Source organism: Siniperca chuatsi, linkage group LG23 (assembly GCF_020085105.1).
Source record: "Siniperca chuatsi isolate FFG_IHB_CAS linkage group LG23, ASM2008510v1, whole genome shotgun sequence".
NCBI lineage: Eukaryota > Metazoa > Chordata > Actinopteri > Centrarchiformes > Sinipercidae > Siniperca > Siniperca chuatsi.
In genome coordinates, this window is record NC_058064.1 from 21,851,240 (window position 1) to 21,873,639 (window position 22,400).

The 22,400-nt window shown below is 40.8% G+C and overlaps 1 protein-coding gene across 2 annotated transcripts in view; it reads right to left on the reverse strand.

Moving 5' to 3' along the window:
• large1 (LARGE xylosyl- and glucuronyltransferase 1) overlaps nucleotides 1-22,400 on the reverse strand; it is a 154,122-nt gene that overhangs the window by 69,208 nt on the left and 62,514 nt on the right. For both annotated transcript variants that reach the window (XM_044186216.1, XM_044186217.1), the window contains 2 exons: nucleotides 11,034-11,329; nucleotides 5,295-5,377 (listed from right to left, as the gene is read on the reverse strand). In XM_044186216.1, coding sequence (XP_044042151.1) covers nucleotides 5,295-5,377; nucleotides 11,034-11,329 — 379 coding nt within the window. The remainder of the gene's footprint in view (nucleotides 1-5,294; nucleotides 5,378-11,033; nucleotides 11,330-22,400) is intronic.

Consider the following 22,400-nt stretch of genomic DNA (forward strand, 5'->3'; position numbering starts at 1 on the left):
TTAAGATTTAAGAGAACAGAGAAATGACTGCTATACAGAATCAAAATGTATTAATATCTTTAATTGATAGTATAAGAAGAATGTGAAGCTTGATGTTGTCATACTGATGCCAACAAAGAGCAATAGACCCTGTTAACAAGAACTGTTCTTTATGTAAAGAAATTAATATGATGTCGTATAAACTATGGTTCGCAATTTTATGTATTAACAAAACTATTCTTTCAGGATATCCATAATAATGTGGGACAGCATGTGTGATAATTTGGACTACAGATTCAGTAGTGTAAATCATTGTTGCAACTCTAATGACATATTTCAAAGAATATTTTAAACTGAGTTCTCGTTGTCTTAACCTTAATATTAATCAATCAAACATGCCTAAGGTTACTTGATGTTATATATTAGCCTATTATGATGTGTTATCACAGCCTTATTCTGTCCTCACTCCACTTGGCATAGCCTCTATGATGGGTTTAGCCTCTTTGAATAGCTAATGAAACAGGAAATGTAACGACTGCGACAACGACTGACTGAATCCTGACCAACTGACCCACGGAGGGACCAAAGCACACAGAACATGTTGGAAAAATGCCGATATCCAACTACTCTGACAGAAAGAAGCCTACCAAACGGAGCCTGTTCTCAGATCTAACACGACAAAGTTAGAAAAGACGGTAAGTTAATTCTGTTATTTAATATGAACGCTTATTTCATTTTCTTACCAAAATTAAGGCTATTAGTTTATGTCTGGTTAAGTTTAGGCAACTAAAACTTCTTGATTATGGTTAGGGAAAGATTGTGGTCATGATTAAAAGGAACCATTGTTGACTGTTGGTAGGAGACGAGAGGCGAACCGTGTTCCCCGATCAAAGTCAGAGGCTTTGTATGCCATCCACCCATAACAAAGTTTTGTGGCAATTAACAGCGTTTTCTACAGGTACTTCCACTTTTGCTTACAGTTATCATTTGTACAGCCACAAGAGGTCACTTGTCAGGAATACATACACATAGGTCATTTAAAGCCTTTAAACAGACAACTGATGCTGTCTCGGCAGATGCTGTTGGACAGATTAGAATGATAAGAAGCCACATGGTATATGCTCTGAATACTACAGAAGGAGGGCATCTTTCAGGTGGGACAGCATCAATCACAGAGTGAGAGTGATTCTACAGGGCTCTCCATCACTGAGCCAAGAGATGAACTTGTGGCAAATATTTGATTTACAGTGTAGGCTAAACAACATACCGCTGTGGGAAATTAGCTGACTGGTATAGTACAGTAACTATGGCATATATCATTTAAATCCTATTTCACTGGGAATATATTAGCATATTCAATATTTCATCACAAATCGACAACATAGGGAAGAAATACAGCTGGAGACGCTATTTGATAAAAGCTACAGGTCAGTTTATCACAGGGTCAGGCAGTGTTTGACAATCAATGTCCCATCCCATCCTTTCAGTCATTCAGCAGAATGCCCCACACTATCAAATGACAGTCCAACAGGCTGACCTCTCAGTCATCTGTCCACTCACATATTTGTCACTCAGTGGCAAAACAACAGTGAGTCAACATTTAAACATCCCTTCTGATTAAAGAGGGCCTGCAGAGGTTAGCATATTAGCTATACTGCTGCTGACCTGTCCTCAACAAAAAAGGCCATTTCTGTCCAAATCATCACCCGTCATCTGATTAATTAGGGTGGAATCCGTAAACTCTACCCTGCTCCATGATTCATTCTTTTGGTAGGCGTCACACTTCATTCTTTAGACTGCTTTACACTTTGAGCACTATTTTGTGAACCTCATCTGAGGAGAACAGTGATGCTTAGGTCTAGTCAGACAGTCCTGAAAATTTCCTCATACCTTATCATCCACTTAACACTAACATTAACCTTTTGAAACTCAGGCTGTGTGTGCTCCACAGTCTTATGGCTTAGTGACTCCAGTTTTTATGAAAAATAAAAGTTCTACGTGACTTGAATTTGTTTGGATGTTTTTGATGCATCTATAGGCCTCCAAAAGTTTTCAAGACACCACAAATATCTGCTTATAAATTAATATAACAACCATGTTGATGGGTCATTCTGTGTCTTAATTTTGTCAATAAATGTATTGATAGTGTAAAGAAGCTTATAATTGTGGCTTTTTGTGACTCCTATTGTTTTTATTTATATTTCCATTTGGGATAAATATATTTTGAGTTTTTGTGTGTTGTAGCCATTAGGGTTGAGTTCAGAAAGCTGCTTTCATTTACCCAGGTCCTGGTTGGCAAAATACCCAAATTAGTCAAGTTGAGAGTCTAACAGATCTCTAAAGGAACCTTTCTTTCTCTTCTCAATATGTTTTATTAGTGAAGAGCTGCTTCTCATTTAACGTTAATTCCATAAATCACAAAAAATGAAACTTTTGGCTGTTCTCTGGTGAATGTGCTCTCTGCAAGCCTGTGTCTGTACGCAGCCAAAGATTACTTGTGAAAGAAATCCCTTGTTTTTCCTGTTCCTCACTTAGCACTGATTGCCTACCTCAAGAAAGCCTGCAGCCCAAACTGGATGCTGGGCTTAGCATGGAGTCTACCAGCCACCTTCCAGTTCCAATTCCTGAGTCTGCTAACCTTCAGTCTGCTAGCCTCCAGCTCACTAACTTCCAGCCTGCAAATCTCCATTCTACTAACCTCCAGCCTGCACCCCGGTCTATTAGGCTCGGGATTGTGAGCCTACAATCTGCTTGCCCAGAGCCGGCTAGCCTGCCACCTGCCTGTTCAGAACCTGCCTGTCCAGAGCCTGCCTGTCCTGAGCCGACCCAAGCCCTGAACCCATACCTGAGTACCCAACCAAAGCTTTGGGAGGCCCTTGGAGCCATCAGCCTGCTCCTGTCCTGAAACTATCCTCTGGAAAGCCCACCAGAAAGTGGGGATCCCGATGATGCCCAGACTCCATCTCATCCAGTTCCCTAGCCTTCTTCTTGCTTGACCTTGCTCAGGGGCAAGTTAGCACAGAACCAGCCAGTTCCCTGCCTGATCCTGTCCTGGAGCCACCCTCTGGGAAGCCCTCCAGAAGACAGCGTGGCTCCCGCCAACGTTGTGTCTTACTGCTGCCCAGTTGTTCGTCTTCATTGCTGCCCAGCTGCCTGTCCACACCGCTGCCCAGCTCCACGTCCTCAACACTGCCTTGCGCCGTAGAGGTCCCTCTGCCCAGCGGCTTAGAGACTCAGCTGCCCAGTGCCTCAGAGACTCAGCTGATCAGACTCAACCCGGTTGGCCCACCACAACCTTGTCCTGCCTCTGCTGGATTGCAGCCTCCACGGCCTGCCTCTGCTGGATCGCAGTCGCCTCCTGTCCTTGTTGGGCCTCAACCATCTCCTTTTCCTGCTCCAGTTGGGCCGCAACTTCCTGTTCAAGTTCCAGTCGGGCCGCAACTTCCTGTTCCTGCTCCGGTCGGGCCACAACCTCCTAAACATCCTGAGCTGCAGCAGACTCCTGTTCCTGTTGAGCTGCAGCAGTCACCTGATCCTGCTGAACTGCAGCAACCGCCTGATCCTACTGAGCTGCAGTGGCCTCCTGAATCTCCTGAGTTGCAGCGGCCTCCTGAACCTGATGAGCTGGAGTGGCCTCCTAAACCTCCTGAGCTGCAGCTGTGTCCTGAGCCTGTTGAGCTGCAATTGTCCGCTGAGCCTGAGCAGTTTCGCCACCACCGCCGGCCACCTGAGGGGTTCCTCCGTCAGTCTCCAGTCTTACCTCCAGAGGGGTTTCGTCTTTGCTGCTGTCCTCCAGAGGGCTTTTGTCTTCGCCATCGGCATCCTGTCCTACCTCCAGAGGGGTTCTGCCTTCGTCACTGGCCTCCAGAGGGCTTCTGACTTCACTGCCTGTCTCCAGTCCAACCTCCAGAGGGGTTTCGCCTTTGTCACCAACCTCCAGAGGGCTTCTCTTTGCCGCCGGTCTCCAGTCTGACCTCCAGAGGGGCTTCGCCTTCTTTGTCATGGATTTTACTGGAAGTTGGACTTTTGGGCTTTGCCTGGATTTATGTTTGGCTGTTTTGACTGTTCCCCTGGTCTTGACCACTGCCTGCCTGACTACCCTGTAAGCTTGTCGTACTTTCACCAATTACCTTCATTAAATCACTGAACTGCATCTCTCTGCCTCCATTATTTGCATTTTGGGTCCTATCCCTCGTTTTTCCTATCCCCCTGCTTGATTCAATACAACAGAAATAAAGTGAAATACAATACATATTGTCATATGTATTTCCTTCTACTATTGCAACGGCTGCGCATGTAGATGCAGCGACCGGTAGCTCCTTCAAACTTCGGTACATTTTTGTTTTGATCTGTTATTTTTTTCAGCTTTAATGCTGAAACATCATTGAATGATGAAGAGCAAACCCAAATTGTTCAAATGGACTGGAACAGGAGATTTTGACTAGCTCCTTCACACTCCATTAGTACATTCTTGTTTTTTCATGTTATTTTTTAAATTTAGTGTTTTATTTTTTGGCTTTATTGCTGAAGCAAGTATTACCTATGACAGAAATATATCATCATTGTCATCGGAAAAGGAAGCTGCGTATAAAGAGCAGCAGACCTTGAGACGATCCACCCAGCCAGATCAACCAGACCAGGCACGACGGCAGGTGCTGTGATCGCCCTAGGGGGAGAGGAAAGAGAGCCGGGAGGCTGCTCCTGGCTAATGTCTGGTCTGGACGAAATGGGATTCAGATGCTGTTGTGCCCACATCTTTACAGACACCTGCTCCATCAACATCTTGGATCAAGCACTCGATGGGCAGACCGTGTTCCGAGCTGAGAGAGCGCAAGACTCTAACATGATGAAAGGAGGAGGACTCTGTGTTTACATCAATGATGTTTGGTGCTCAAACGCAGGAAAAGTGGACAGACACTGTTTCCCAAATGCCAAGCTTTTTATGTGAAGGTGAAAACCATATTATTGTCAGTATCTCTATCTGCTGTTTACATTCCACCAGAAGCAAATTCAAAAAATGCACTGCAGAATTATTTTCTGGGTGTAATACGTATATGTATATATGTATATAAATAACTGTATATATTGTTTAATTTTATTTATTTTAATCTTAAATGTTATATATATATATATATATATATATATACACACATATGTACATACATACATGTATATATACATACATACACATACATATACACATACATATATATACATACACTATATATATACACAAACATATATATGTATATAATTGTAATTTCTATGAGAGCGGGTTGGTGTAGAAGGTTAAGTAAAAAAGAGCATTGCTGTACCTGTGGAAAAGGACAGATTTAACCAGTGTCACCACATCTCGACTGGCGTTGTAACCTGCACATACGATGGCCACATGGATGGTCTGTGGAGATCATGAGAAGAGTGAAGGATTATAAGGAATAGATTGAAAAAAACAGGTTATAGAAGAGAGAAATTCATTCTGCATGTGACAGGTTAGAAAAATATTAACAGATTTGAATTTGTGGAGTAGAAATTAAAAAAAGAATAACAAACAGCTTCTCTTTACTTTTAGGGAAGAGTGTTAATAGCAAATCGTACAGTGGAACATTCATTAACTTACATCAAAGTATCAAGGGAAGAATTCTGATCAACCATAGTAATATCAAGACAAGTGCATGGTCTGTTGCCTTGCAGCCACACATTCTTCAGTATTGTTTACCACAGGCATGAAACCCTGTGAATTTTAACTATTGATGCCAAAATATTTTAGTCCACAATCCATTTCTGCCTGGACTATTGTTCATTAACACAAATGAGAAATCCCATACTCCCTTCCCATCCCATTCTTTCATTGTTATGCATATAAATTTGAGAGGTTTAAAAGAAACCTAATTCTTATTTTCACAGGTTCTATCATAGCACCAGAAATTACCATTATAGTTGTTCGCTGCACTACAAAATTATGCATGCACTATAGAATGTACAAAGTTGAACCATAAGTTATGTTGCTCTGCAAGATCTAATGAACCTTTCCTAATTGCACCTAGGACAACAACTTTGTTAATACTTTAAACTGTTAAAATATTTACCCTTTTTTATATTTTAAATTAATTAGTTTAGAGGAGTGGTTTTCAAAGTCTGACACTGTGGGCCCCCCTCAGACAGAATCGAGACACCTGTACCCAAACCCCCGACAAAACACAGGGCAAATATCGTGTCAGCCTGCATGCTGCCTGTTGCCGTAGCTCCGCCTCGTTGTCTTACTATTTATTTTTTTGATGGCCAGTGCTATCCTGTATGCTGTTGCATGCTGGGGCAGCAGGTTGAGGGTAGCGGACACTAACAGACTCAACAAACTGATCCGTAAGGCCAGTGACATTGTGGGGGTAGAGCTGGACTCTCTGTCGGTGGTGTCAGAGAGGAGGATGCTGGCCAAACTACATGCCATCTTGGACAGTGTCTCCCACCCACTCCGTGACGTGCTGGTAAAACAAAGGAGTACCTTCAGCGGAGGACTCACCCCCCCAAAAAGTACCACAGAGCTCCACAGGAAGTCATTACTGCCTGTGGCCATCAAACTCTTTAACTCCTCGCTCTAAGTGTCAGTCTGTATGACCCTCCGTAAACTGGACATTGATCATTACATCTCTGCCTTATTTGCCTTACTTCTATTTAGGGGATAATCATGCTCTAAGTTTTCCCAAAATGCTTTGATGGCTGTAAACAGGAAGTACATTATAATTTTGCCATGGATTCAGTTAGTTATGCTGTGGGCCGCGAATTGAGCCCTGTTTTTTTTAGCCTATATTTGTTATCATTTTGATAAACTGACAGTTTAATAAAAGTATGCTGAATTAGCTATTAGCAGAGAAGAAGAAGATAAGAAAACTTGTGATGATTCTAGTAAAGATAAGAAAAATGTGATGATTCTCAGGCTGAGTTGTGAGAAGCATCTATTTTCTATGATTTCTAAGCAGATTTATGGATTTATTCGGACATTGGAGATAATGATATTCTCAGAAAATGTAAGTTACACTGGATCTAATATGTGTATCATGTCTGTGTGTTCAGATTTGACGTTATGAGTTATGACGAAGTTGAAGTTGAAGTATGAAGAAGTTGCCTCCATGAGCTGTGCCTCCATGAACTTCCTGTTGAATACTGGCATGCACTTGTCCGCCTCACAGTTTGAAAACCTCTGGTTTAGAGAATATGGTTAAAGGGGCACTCCAGCGATTTAGTATTGCAATTCTATTGCTGGGACTCCACAGATGAATTCATTCATTTGTGTGTAACTGAACTTTCATTAGGAGACTGCATGCTCTTTTGTCACCAGGTCAATAAAAGGGGTCAGTGGTCATTTGTTCTCTCTCTTTCCTCCTGGCTTTGCCACCAGCACGCAGCACTAGATACTATATGTGGAGGTGGGTATGGGTAGATGTCAGATTTGCAAATTTGTTTGTACCGGGTTTCGGCTCTCAGGCAACATACTGTTGTCTTATACTCTTGGCGGATTTTTGTGGCTGTATGCAGCCTGAGAGGAAGACTGCAGACACAAATCAGGCTGAAAAAAGTCCTGCCATCTCCTCTCCATTTCTTGGGTAAAACATTAATGTAATCTGTTTTTATCTTCAGATAATTCTCGTAAAAAGACACTAACTGATCATCAATCAAAGATAATGCAGTATAGGACAGCACTCTTTGTAATACAGATGGAAATTGTTATACATTATTGAGTTTAAAGGTTAATGTGGGAAATAGTTTTTTAATATAATATTATATATAATATAAAATTATGTGTTGGTTTAAGCATTAACAATACAACCATTTTAGTTACATTTTTCTTGTACATTACCATTATTATGGGAAGCATAATAACCAGTTTTATCATAATTTATTATATGCTAGATAATATAAATGTATAAATGCAGAAATCTATCTATCTATCTATCTATCTATCTATCTATCTATCTATCTATCTATCTATCTATCTATCTATCTATCTATCTATCTATCTATCTATCTATCTATCTATCTATCTATCTATCTATCTATCTATCTATCTATCTATCTATCTATCTATCTATCTATCTGTTTAAGAACCTCTAACAACATTGTGCTTCCCAATTCTGAAACCAAATCTATACCCTTGAGTGCTGTAATTAGATTTTTTGGTTCCCTAAACTCATTTCTTCAATTTGTGGTTTCTTAAGTTTCCCTGTATGATTTCTGCTCATGTCTGTGACATGTCTTGTTGCAGCATTGTGATGTGATCTTTTGGAATCTGTAAAAAGAATTGTCTCTCTCCCTCCTTAGTGAAGGAATTCACCATTTATGACTGGTAGTTGACAATGATGGTTATAGAGGAATACCTTTCCTTTAGCAGTAAAACAGTATATGAACATTATGCTGGACTTCTGCCTCACACCCCTGCATCATGGCTCGAATTTTAGCTTCAAAAATCTCCCTGATGCCAACTTGACATGTCAAAACTCTCTGTGCATTTCTTTTCCCCTCTCAGAGGTTCTACAGTAATCTCCCTGCAGGGGTCAGGGCAGCTGGGCTAACACTCCAAATGAGAAAGGGCCATGTTCAAGCACTGCTGGAAGGGTCCTACCGTCAGACTGTCCTTTCTTGATTTCTCCTCTTTCGACCCTGAAGGACCTCTGCTTTCCCTGCAGTCGGCTGGCTTTTGAACAGTGCCTTGCAGTAGCCAAGAACTGTGTGTGAGTGACAAATGATGTGGGAGGAGTTGTACGGTAGTTGTTTCACTGAAGAAAAGCAGAATCTACCTCATCAAGCTAATGTGCTGTATTTGTATTTGAGTCAAAAAAAGAAACAAACAAGAAGGTGACTGAAATGCTGCAAACAGTCGGTGGTTCTGTCACAAAAAGAGCAGACAGGATTGAACCACTTGCAGAGATACATCAGGAATGCAGGTTGGACAGCTTTTTGCGTTTTTGCACAGGGTCCTCTGTTCTTTGCACAAAACAAATTAACCTTGAATGCTGAAACAGGTTTTGGTAGAAGGCCTGTTGCTATAAGTGTGGAGCAATAATTTATGTTCCTTATAGGCTACATACAGCTCCTACCCAGAAGTTTTATAATGTTATATCTGAAACTTCGTTGCCATGGACATCATATGAGGTGAGGTGTCCATAAACAATGCTAAATGCATTAATTTGAGAATCACAAGACTACCTTCCATTACAAATAGACTATGTATGGCTCAGAAGGAATGGAAGAAGAAAAGTATTGCGAGGTTACGCAAAAGTATTGCAAGAGAAGGCAAAACATAAGTAGTCCTCAATAAAATTCTCTCCGTAACCTTTGGGGGGCTACGTAGTTCTGTGTAAAATATCTGTGAAACAAAAATCAGGCATATGACAGGTATAAGCTCCTATTTGTCAAGGAAATAAAGTGTTGTTCTGTGTAATAAGCCTAAGCAGTCAAATAAGGTATTTTTTTAAAAGCACACAATACATACATTAAAAGTGAAAATAACTTTTACTCTTATCAGGCTAACTCACTGAATCTGGTAACTCTTCTTCTTGTCACTAAATCCCACAAACATTAAAGATGGTGTGTCCTAAGATTACACAATGCAACATTACACAACAAAGGCCGCTTATTTAATGAGTGAGGAGATTGTTTAAACTGTCATCTTATAACTACATTGATAATGAGATAAGATGTGTCAGATTCTGTCTGATTCAGCTCTGCAGGTGATGGATTGAATGATCACATTGTATATTACACATGCGGTAATTAATCGAAGTAGCATATTGCAATGTCAGAAAAAAGAAAACCTTCTGAAATGTTTGGACAAGTTGAGACAAACAACCCAATAACTCACAATCAGCTACTGATGTGTGTGAAGTAAACATACTGCTGCTCTGGTCTAGATCTTGCAGAGATACTTCCTGGTTCAACTTATCGTACTTATAGAGCCTGACCTATAAATTGGCTGGGCGAATAACTAGTATACCATTATTGGCATATATGTGGATATGTATACAGAAATGCCAGAAATATGTTCAAGGTCATTTAGAAACAGTGTCTCCATTACATAGTTTGTCCACTAGAGAGCACTGACAAGTTTATTTTTACAAAATGACCCACTCACTACATAGCTTTATCTTTAAAATTCTTTGAAAAAACAAATTTAAGGGATCCTAATCAATAATGTTTGTATATATTATGCATTTATTTAAAAAGTATTGTTGAGTATTGTTTACTATGTTCACCATCTTAGTTTAGCATGTTAGCATTCTAACATTTGCTAATTTGCAATGAACACAAAGTACAGCTAAGGCTGGTTAGAATGACATTAGTTTTGAAAGTATTTGGTCAACCAAAGTACTGAATAAAAGTAAATTTTGACATGATGATTGTGCTAGAGGAAAAGTCAGAGGATTGCCACAGATCATCCTGAGGGGGACATGAAGGTCTGTACCAAATGTTATGGCAACCCATCCAGCAGTTGAGACATGTCAGTCTGGACCAAAGTGGTGGTCAACTGACCGGCACTGCCATCCCCAGATCCAAGTTGCTAACAAGGGCCAGGTTGTAAAAAATGTATATACAATCAAATGATTGTAATGTTCATGCTGAGAAGTACTGGATTTCTGAATCTGTACCAAGACAACTGACTACCTGTAAGTGTAGGCTATTCCAGTCATCCAGACAAACGCCCACTGAGTTAAAAGGTCATGTGCTGAGGTGCTGTGAGGTACTATCAGTGTGGGGATCACAGCATGACTGTGTTAAAGCTCTGACATTATCCAGCCTTCTGACAGTGCCATATCCCAACAGCAAACCAACACCATCACTCCTGAGGATTAGGCTAATAGGAGGCTAAAGTAAAGTTATAAAATGGTATCACGATGTGCAAATGGTATCCTGGTTCCTGGAAAACGTCTTCAAGGTCATATTGCATTACTGAACAAAAAAGGCCTTGAGTGGTGTGTTACCGATGGAACATTTTGTAGTTATAACAGAAAAAGCATTTTTTTTCTAAAAGCTGCTATGACATATTTACATTTAACCTATCTCACCTCACACTTATCCACCACTGGCTGCTGCACACAGTCTGAGCTGTTTCCCACTACAGCAGCTTTCTGGCCCTCATTGTCGCCAGTGCCCTCCTCTGAATGGGTTCGGCTTTGGTTACCATGGTGACCACCGTTTGGAAGGCGTGCAGACGGGCTCCTGGGTGGCCGGCTGAGCTCTCGGCGCAGTGCCCGGTTCTCTTCCTCCACTGCCCGGACCCGCAGCTCTAAGGCCTGCCGCTCGGCTCCGCCCACCGGCGTTGATGACTGGGCTTCCAAAGGAGACAGGGGCAGTGGCTTCACTGTGGGATAAGGGCAGGGAGAAACTGGTTTAACATGAGGATTGACACCCAAACTTGATATCGACCACTGATGAAGTTCAATATTATTAAAAAATGTTTAGGCGATATGGACAAAGTCTTATGTGGGTCATTTTATATTGCAATATCAATTATTTATCAGTATGATATATACTGAACTTCAGAAGACTACTTTGCACCTTATAAATTACAGAGGATTTTAAAATTTGAATGTCTCTGGCCCATTTTAAACTTTTAACTTTGAATCTATTTAGTATGTGATTGTCACTGATCCTGTATGTGCTTTTGTTATGTCTGGCTATGTTCTTTGTATGTTATGTGCGTCTGTTTGTCTAGCTATGTTTGTTGTATGTATTTGTGCTTTTGCTATGTCTGGCTATGTTTGTTTTTCTTTCTCTCTGCTGTACTCTGAGGCCTGTACTATGAAGCAAGTTCAACATACCCAGGATATCTTTTTGTTATCTGGCTTCACTAACCCTAACAACCGCAATCGCACTAAGCGGTCATGTGACGGTGCTTATCAACTCAGTAAGTCAACTCAGGTTTTCCCAGTCTAGCCATGAGCATGTTTACATAAAAGGGGCGGTGTTTGCAGCATGTGACCAATCGCAAACATGGACAAGTTTACTGGCAGCAGTGTGGCATATATATAACTATAATATTAGACAAATATGAAGAAGTTAAACACATAATCCAGGCTAAAAGCAACACTGTTGCAGCTGCCAAATGCAGGAAAGACAGCTTGCAAAAAAATTGCTGTGTGAATGTGTAGGCTTATATCACTGCCCCATCGTTAAGGCACGAGTAGATCTGACTATAATTACATTTGCGTATTCCATTAAATTACTGTGTTGCTTAGATGTATTCTTATGGCATGTAGCCTATGGCAATTTTAGCCTTATTCTTTCAGCTGCAACCCCGGCGATGTCAAACGGACTTGGGAGCAAATAGAAAATAACTATAAAAACATAATTCAAAGTGGTAAGTAGTTTTACTTTCATATCTTACAACAAGTACAAGGCTTTAGTGCTTCAATCAGTCTCTGTTGTAGGATGATCGGTATACAAAAGGACAATGTTTAGATTCTCCGCATCACCCACAGCATACATAAAAGTACCCATAGCAAGTAATGCTAGAATCTATATCTCTCATATGAAAAATCGTCAGCCAAAGGGCTTTGCCGGTCTCTGAACACTCTTGCCCTCCCAAGAGACCCTCTCACGATCCGCGAACTGAGCTCCACGGGATCTTCTCATGGATGTTTTATTAGAACTTAGGTCATATTAACACATCTATGGATCCTCTATGAATGGTGATGCCATTTTCCAAGAGAATTGATTGAGCAGTAGGCAGTGCTTTTATAAGCGGTGAACTGTTATCTCAAACAGAACCTGCTCCGGAGCAAGTTAGGTGTGCAGCATAAGTTACCATGGCAATGTACCCCGGTAAGAAGTGAACCACCGTCGTCACCCCAAAAACCCAGGGTTAAACCTAAAGTTACCTCGTTAACCCCAAATCCTGCTTCGTAAGCAGGCATCTGGTCTCTCTTGCAAAATAGATCTTGATATCAATGAGATTACCTGATAAAATAAAGGTTATAAATAACTCACTTTGCGGCAGGCTCAGTTTGAAATTTATCTTGTGCTTGTTTAACTAACTAAGCATTCCCAGCCACAGTTCACAAAGTGATGCAAACTTTTGTGCTTTTTATCACTGTATGAAACAAGTGAGTGGTCAATACTTATAGGGGACTGGCGGAAATACCAAGAAAGGTCATGGAAATGGACACTATACATCCACCATTCCTCTATCTATCTTCATTGGACAATGTTACTGTTCCTTCCATATGAAAAATTCCTCCCCTGCTGTTTTTAATGGTTGAAGTAAGTGAAATATTGTGGATTTCCCTTCAATAGAGAAACCCAATGAGAATCTTGAAGTTTTGATGCATCTCAAGACGGACAGTACACAGATGTCTTTCAATCAATACTATCAGTACTAACAGCAGGGCAGCCTGCACTCTGTGTATCTAATCCAAGTCAGTAGCCATTTCCTCTGCTCTTCTCTGACTGCTTCAAATATGAACAAGCAGCCCTGAATCCTGTAGAGAGGCAGAGAGATGAATATTTTGAGAGAAGCTGAAGCTCTCTCTCTCTCTCTCCAGTACATCTTAGAAACCTCCGCTCTCAAAGGGGAGAGCGATGCCTTGGTTGAAGATCATTTAAGAATACAATAGGTTCTCCAATCAGAATCTAACTGGGGAAACAGACAGCCATAGAGAACTACACATATTACAGTATGGCAGGGAACCAGAGGCGTTATAGCTCAAATTACATGTATTGATCGGTGTTGGGAAATAGATGGCTTTCCAGATGCCATCTTTCATCTCAGTCAACAACCAGTTGCTTTCACCCAACTGGGAGAGTGTTGGTCCTCTTTTGACACAGGCTGACAAATAAACATCCTTTTGCATAACAGGGTTACAGAGAAAATGCCAATAAACTCCAGCACATGTAAAAATTGTCTTTTTTTATGTTTAAAGACATATGAATTAATTGGAGTAATGTAAATTCTCAATGGTCTTGGCTTGGTTTGTTCTCTAACCAAGTGTGTTATTGAAGTAACACATTTTTGTTTGCCTTCCGATTTATTGTCCCCTGTGGCCATAAGATATAAAGACAGTCAGTATGTAGAGCTCCAGGGGTCACGTGACTCATTTTGTTTACACCGCCATGTTGGCAGGAAAAGCGTGAGCAAAAATGAATGGCGCCAGCGTCAATTTCAATTGGTTAGAGTTCACTGCGCACTTTAATTCCAAGGACATTGAACCCTATATTGCAAAACTTGATAGATTAAACATCACTGACCCTGGGGTGCTTTTCACGAGTACTGAAAAAGCCGGAACAGACAAAGTTCCAGACCTGAAGTATCCAGACACCTACAATTACCTGATCAACTTTCTCTCATCCTCCTCTGGAGAGTCTTTGAAAGCCTACAAAGGTCTGGTGGGGTACAAATGGACAAAATCTGGATTCATGATGAATATTCAGTTTTGAGTCTACCGACTTAAAATTGCTTTGTCGTCACTGGAAATGTAAGTGTCATTTCATCTTAGTTAATGTTACCATAAGCAATGGGCAGTGAAATGTAATCAGTGTGCTAACTTGTATGTAGCATTAGCTAGCCTGTATCTTCGATTTACCAAGAGTTAACTACATTATCACTGTGTGAATGAATTTCAAAAGGCACAACCTCATACATGAAATTATACCTTTACGATAAACAGCAGTTATCATGCAAGTGCCATGAAATTTTTATTACAGGTGAATCATTCCCAAAGACTGAATGACCCTCAGTTGAAGTCATGGGTGTTGGTCAGGAATGATGGGGTTGTATTAGGAGCCCATTGCAATTGCACAGCTGGACTTGGTGAGAGCTGCTCCCATGTGTCAGCTGTGTTGTTCAGGGTATAGCAGCATAACCATGGAAGAGAGGAAGAGATAACCACACCAAGTGAGGGATCTTTGAAAAGACAGGCAAGGACATCATTTTTAATAACACACAAGGACGCAAAAAAGAGAGATCTTCCAAAGGCCGCTCTGCCATTCCACCAGCTTTCCCATCGCTGACCCCTACTGAGCAAGCCCAACTCTACAACAACCTCTCCAAGAGCTGTATACACAAGGGACAGATCATAAAACCAGTGGCCTCTCTGTTGTCAGAGAGTATGTAGCATTCTATGTCCCAAAAGCTGTCATACTAGATCTACCAGAACCCCTCACAAATCTTTATGACAAGCAGGTAAGAGATGTCAACCTAGCAGAGTTACAATACCGAGCAGAAGTACTGTTTGAACACATAACTGTGACCAAAGAACAGGTATATCATTATTTAGGATTAATGTTGTTTAGAATAAAGCCAAGAGCTGATATTAAAGTGAAACATGTACTGCATTTGTATGCATGTATGTATGTAAAAATTTGAGGCGCATTTGCTGACTTAAAAATGTAATTGTGTGACAATTTGAATCATCATATTTTCAGAGTGATATTGTAGAGAAGGCGACTTGAGCACAGTCTAAGTCCAAAATCTGGTTTGATCAAAGAAGCGGTAGGATAACAGCATATACCTTCAGAGCAGCACAAAGACAGACATCAAAAAGCCATGTGTCCCTGATGAAAAAAATATGCGACCCAAAGTCTCATAGCTTCACCACTGAGGCTACCAGGTATTTAGGCATAAAAGTTTAGCAGTTGAGCTTGTGTGCTAATCTCAAACCACTCAACCTCCACTCTGTTTTTATAACAATGTTTATCGCATAAAATCCTGTGGTCTGTGAGATGTTTATGTTAATACATTTCTGTTAGGCATTAGTACTGTCTAAAAGATATCTAAACTCATTTTATTGTGTTTTCCAGATGGTGTTGTAAGCATGAGGAGTTGGCAAGAAAATACTATGAAATGCAGCATCGCCTCTCACACTCAGATGTCCTGGTAGAAACTGCTGGATTCAGGATTTCACCCTTACACCCATTTTTCAGTGCCTCACCTGATGGATATGTTTCCTGCAGCTGCTGTGGTTCAGGTGTCATCGAAATAAAGTGTCCATTTTGTGCAAAGGACCTCTCTGTAAATGAGGCAGCAAACTCTGTTGCAGAATTTTGCCTTGAAAAAGATGAGCAAGGAACCAGCAGACTGAAGCAGGGCCATGCATACTATTACCAAGTACAAATGCAGCTATTTGTTACTGACAAACCATATTGTGATTTTATCCTTTGGCTGCTTGCCAAGTATTTTTCTGCTACAAAACCAGCAGCAGCATTTGCTAATCGTGCTACTGTTGTGAGCCAGAAATAGGGAACATGTTGGTCTGTGCTTCAAGTTTTTGTTCAGTTAAAAAGTTTCACCAAACTTGCCTTCACATGAAAAGAATTCCTAGTTATGGAATATGTGGATATGTCCTGGCTGCAGAAAAGTAATCAATTCACAAAAAAAGCTCATCAGTGGTGAGAAGATTTTAAAAGACGTTAATGGCCCTGTTTTTTAGCCTTCTCATATTTTATGGACTATAAAACATATCAGTTTCTCTTCAAAAGGAATTTGTCACAAGCAACAAGAACTGTAAAAAAAACAGGTTTATTTACAGTTAACTAACTGAATACAGTTCAAAGGGGAAATATACAGATGTCCAATGACCACAAATTCAGTCCACAAGCTATGACACAGTTCGGCGGCAACCAATCAGAATTTAGAAGTCCTGCGCTTGTATTTTGTTACCAAGCATTCGAACAAACTTTCCCACCTATTTCATCTACGTCAGATTTCATCTATGACAGACCGCTCTGAATGCACGGTAAGAGATGCTAAGCATCTGGTGTTCTCCAAGTCAACAGGATCTAACTGTTTCTTGCCACGAGTGAATGCTGGACTCTTTAATTCAGCTTGGTAAGAATGGATGAACTCTCTGACATTGTCTGCAAAACTAGGTCCCCAGGGAGCAAATAAGATTAAAAAAAATTACTTTACTCTGTGATGAACTGATCACTTGTGCGGCTTCCCGATCCATTGGAAATATAACAAATGGAACCTTGTGGGCAAATGGCAATTAAATATTTCATTGTATGGTGTGACTTGTATGTTGAATAACACTGGCTAATAAGTTACTTGGTTTCTAAATAAATATTTCAAAACAGTCAATAATGCAAACTATCTTTTCAAAGTTACTGTTCCTAAATGCATATGAAAGAGATTTTCTTAATGATTCCCTGTCAGGCCATATAACTAGACTTGGCACTAGTCTGCAATGCATTACACTAATACAGTGTTTGAAAATCTTTGAAACAGTGGTCGAATCAATGCCAAAATAATAAGCCAAAAAGTAAAAAGACAAATTCATTCTAAGCTTAATTAAAGCTAGCATATACTGCTGAAATAATGTTAGGCTAGACTTAGGTTTGAGATAGGGAGCAACAAAATGATAAACTGCCATCAGTAGTGAATATGTTGGCAAACACGACTACGACTGAAACCTTTTCTACGATAGAACACTCCTGGACGAATGAGGGACTACACCGTCTTATGTTGGCAAACAGTTTATCACTGTTTTGTAGACTCATCTCATTCAGTCCAGTTACTCATCTCATTCAGTCCACCATTTTACAGTTTTCACTGTAACATGGTGGAGTTGCTGGATCATCATTATCATCAGGAATAGGCTGGAAGTCATTTTCAGGTTCTTTGTGGGTAGATTCCTTCACAGGAGATTATTCTGTGAGAATCTGGTCTGCAGTAGGATGCTTGCTGTTGTCTTGAGAACAATCTGTTGGAAGGATTACTGCTGCAGCTGATTACTTTTTTGCTTGCTCTCTTCTTTAGAGCTTGCGCTTGTGCCTTCTGTTGAATACATCTAACTGCATTCTTCTTCTTCTCTTCTCCAGGGATGGTACATGTTTGAAGATGGATGGGATGTAGTCGGGTGACAGAGGGTTATCACTCTTTTCCCCTAAAACATAAGTAAATGCACATGTAGTTACAGGTTTGTTAGAATGGGAGCCAGAGCCTTCAGTTATCAAACTCCTCTCCTGTGGAATCACATCCCATTTTAGGTTCGGGAGGCAGACCCCATCTCCACATTTAAGTAGTACGACTTTCCTCTTTGATAAAGCTTATAGTTAGGGCTGGCTTGGGTGAGTCCTGAACCATCCCTTAGTTGTGCTGCTATAGGCCTAGACTGCTGGGAAACTTCCCATGATGCACCTCTTTCCTCCTCTCCATCTGTATACATTCTTATCCAATTACTGCATGTTACTAACTCGACATCTTCTCTCTCCCGTAATTTTGTGCTTTCTCGTCTCTCTCCTCTCTCCTTCTGTCGCTTTAAGCAGGTATTTCTGCCTCCGGAGCTGCAGAGTCTGGATCTATGATTGTGGGCCTCCTACTGCTCCCATGTTACTGCTTGACAACCACTACTACAATTATTATTAGTCTTATTACTATTATTATCATTATTATTCCTTATTATTACTATTATTTTATTAATATTAATATTACCACTACCATTACATTATTATTATTTAAAAATTCTATGTGGAATTTGCATTGTGCTACTGTGTGCTCTCTTACCTCTGTTTCTCTCTCTCGCGCGCACTCTCTCTTTCTCTGAGTGGAAGGAGTGAGCAAATTGAGTGGTGGTGTGAGAGAGGTGGTGAGTGATCTTTTTTCTTTATCTTTTGTATATATTGTAAATCAAGCGTATTGCAAGTATTACTGTGTTGGTGTGTGTATTTAAAGAGTTTTAGGGAGGTTGTGTGTGTCTGCAGTCGGCCAGTATTTGCTGATCGGCGTGCTAAACGCCAGTATGGATCTGGCTAAACTGTCAAGGAAGCATGGTATTAAGATCGCGCCAGCTTTCTCTTGTTCAGTGGAGGACTGGTCGTCGGGCAGGCTGTTGGTCATAGCAGCATTAAGTTCACTGCTCAGATGAACTGTGGCCATCTTTGTAGACAGTTTTGAAAAGATGAATGCGGTGGTGGTGAACGGGATCGTGGTTAACAATACGTTTGTGTCTGTTCTGCTCCTCAATACACCGGCAAAAAAAGATACACTGTCTAATGTTCCCCCGTTCATTAGAGATGAAGTACTGACACTGGAATTATCTCAGCATGGAAAAATAGTCTCCAAGATTAGAAAAGTCCCCTCAGGCCGTAAGTCTCCTCTGCTTAAACATGTAGTGTCACACAGAAGGCAACTACACATGATCCTGAACAACAGGAATGAGGATCTAAGCTGGAAGAGAGGGACATCACATCAGAGCATGTCCAGAGAAAAACTGTATGTCAGGGAAGAATGTTTCTAACAAGGCAGCTGCTGACAGAACCAGAATGAGACAGCGATAAGGAGACAAGACAGGCCAGCAGGTCAATCAGGTAAGTAAGGAGTGACAGGAGGAGTCAAACATATATATACTTCCCCTGAGACCTGGTGACCCCAAAAGCCTAGCTGCTGTTTTAGATTGTCTCAGTGATGTTGGATGGCACACAATGTTCTTCAACTCAAAATCAGAAATCATATTGTTCAATCACCCAAACCCCATCAGTCTCATTGAGAATATCCATGGTCCCTTGTCTGCAAATGTGAAGCCCACCGCCAGAAATTTGGGGGTACTATTTGATTCTGATCTTAGCTTTAAATCACAAATCAAAAAAGTTGTCCAGTCCTGTTTCCTCCAAATAGGAACCATCTCCAGAATTAAACCAATGCTCTCACACTTTAAACTGGAAAGAGTTATTCACGCATTTATCTTCTCTTGACTCGTCTACTGTAGCTCCCTCCTTTCTGTCATAAACCAAAAGTCACTCTCCCGCCTCCAGCTGGTTCAGACTGCAGCAGCTAGGCTTCTCACTGGTTTTAACAGACAACATCACATCACCCCAATCCTGGCTTCTCTCCATTGACTCTCTATTCATTTTAGAATTAATTTTACTGATCACTTTTAAAGCACGTATGGGTGGCCCCAAGCTACATAATGGAAATGTTGACCCCATATGAGTCAGCTTGCAGCCTTAGATCCTCAGGTGGGGACCTTCTGGCTGTTCCAAAGTCGACGCTTATATCTAAAGGTGACCGTGCTTTTGCCATCAGGGCCCCTTGACTGAGGAACGACCTGCCTGAGAAGATAAGGCTCGCAGAATCAGTGCCATATTTTAAATCACTTCTTAAATCTCATCTTCATAGACTTGTTTTTATGTGATATCGTCCTTTTATTCGTCTCTTTATTGCTGTTATTGCTTTTATTGTTTCCAATTGTTTTTATTTCCTTTGTCATGTTTTTCATTGTTTTTAAGTTGTCTTGTCTTACTTTTTTTGTCTTGCTTTGTTTGGCATTTCTGTTTGGCTTTCTGCTATTAAATTGCTATATAAAAGTTATTATTATTATTATGATAACAACCAGCATGAATAACAGTCCTACTGTATTTACACTTATCCTTAGCCAGCAGTTTTAAATAGGATTCATTGTTGCCTGCTCTGGCCTCAGGAATACATCTGACTATGGTCACTGGTGTCGCTAACTTCACGTTTCTCAAACTGGAGTTGCCAATAATCAGAGTTGGTTTCTCAGTGGGTGTGCCGCTGAGTGCGGAGAACTTGTTGGAAATGTGAACAGGTTGGTGGTGAACCGTGGGCTTCTGCTTAGGGCTATGCTTCATTCGGACAGTCACCTAGCCTCTCTGGTTTCCTGGCTGGGGGACGGCTAACAGGAGCTACCTCTGATCGGTCTGCACCGGCTACTGGGGGCTGGCTAACTACAACAGCAAAAAACTGGGCTCCCATGGTGCGGAACCATGTTTCCAATTCACTAAGCTTCGTCTCCAATGCTACAAATAAACTACATTTATTACATGTAACATTATCACTAAAGGAGGCAGAGGAATAGTTAAACATTTGACACACCGAGCAAGAGAGAGCAGGAGAGTGAGAGGGAGAGAGAGAAGCCATTGCTAGCGGCTAAGCTAAAGAACAGTAGCTAACAAAACTGAATAGTGTGTAAACTGTGAGATCAGCGAGGAAGTTGCTAAGAGAAGGAGAGAGCTATGAGTGCTTGAGCAGAACTAGTGTACGTTTAAATGTATAGCAGATAAATAGCCACTCTAAAGAAGAATCAAACAAAATTAACTGGGATGAACTAGAGCAGCAAAAATACGCTACCAGTTACACACAAACACTGGAAATGAGACAATACGCTTACCGCAGCATGTCAGCCGTGCATGGATAGATGTATGGAGAAGAATGAATGGTGATAAAAGACAATATACGCGGGCTCCCACTAGAGGGAATATAATATCCCTGGTTAGGTTAGACTAATTTTTATCTTTAAAAAGTGCAGAATGTTGCCTGTTGGTTTTACTGATCATGCTCTGGTTATTTGTAATGTTTTAATCATTAACTTAAAACTTAAAAGTGCATACTGGCATTTTAACACAGCTCTATTATATATTGCTAATTTTAAGGATGTTTTTAGATTTTTCTGGAGAGTTTTTAAAAGCAGAAAACAAGGTCTAGTACACATAGAAAGCAGAGTAACAACATTCAGATTACAGTTTGTGCAGAGATACCACACAGGTCCAAAAGATGTTGTTTGTAGGGACATGACAAGTTGTATATTAAGGAGGAAAGCTGGTCTGGGATTAGTTTTTAATGGATTTTAAGTTTTTAAAACTGTGTGGATTACCTCCTTTTTATCAAGAACTTTTTAAGACATGGAACTTATTTAAATGGAAGATTCTGGAGCCTACAAGCTCTCTGCACTGGCTATTAGAAGAACCTCTCATCAATGGAGCTGGAATGAACGTTAAAGACAGTACAAAACCAGGCCTCAACAACATGCTCTCTACCACTGGAGCGGTCACTCTGAGGAGAATTGTGGATGTAACTGGTCCTGGACTGACTGATGCTCAGGCTACAGCTTCTCATCTTGGACAGAAGTCTACTCGGCAGACCAGGAGCATTTTCAAGATGTGGACTGAGAGACTGCTGGAGGTTAAGGTGCTGCAGGAGTACAGTGGCGGAGTGGAAACTCCTGATGAGAATGCTCCTTTTCCAAAACTGGGTTTTGCTCCAAATCTGGATGGGTTCTCAGGACCCTTATTAAATGTAATGGACTATAAATATGTGGACTTGTGCACTGAACAAATCTAAACTGGATGGGAGAGTCAACACAGGGTGGAGACAAAAACTGGGTGTGGACAGTGGTGTGAAACCAGTAAGGAGGGTTTTATATAAACCACGTCTAAAGAAAAGGTGATTTACAGTGGAGGATTTTACATGGTGCCATTGCAGTAAATGTTTTTATCTCTGTAATCAACCCTGCAGTCTCAAGTGAATGTCCATTTTGTGGGGAAGCAGAGACTGTTTTTCATTGTTTTTATGGATGCAAAAGACTCTGTAGCCTTTCTAATGCACTGGAGAATGTTTGTAGTAGGTTTGGTGAGAGGTGGTCTAAGACTGCCTTCATTCTAGGAGTTGGCTATAAAAAAGCTGACACCTCTAAGTGGCA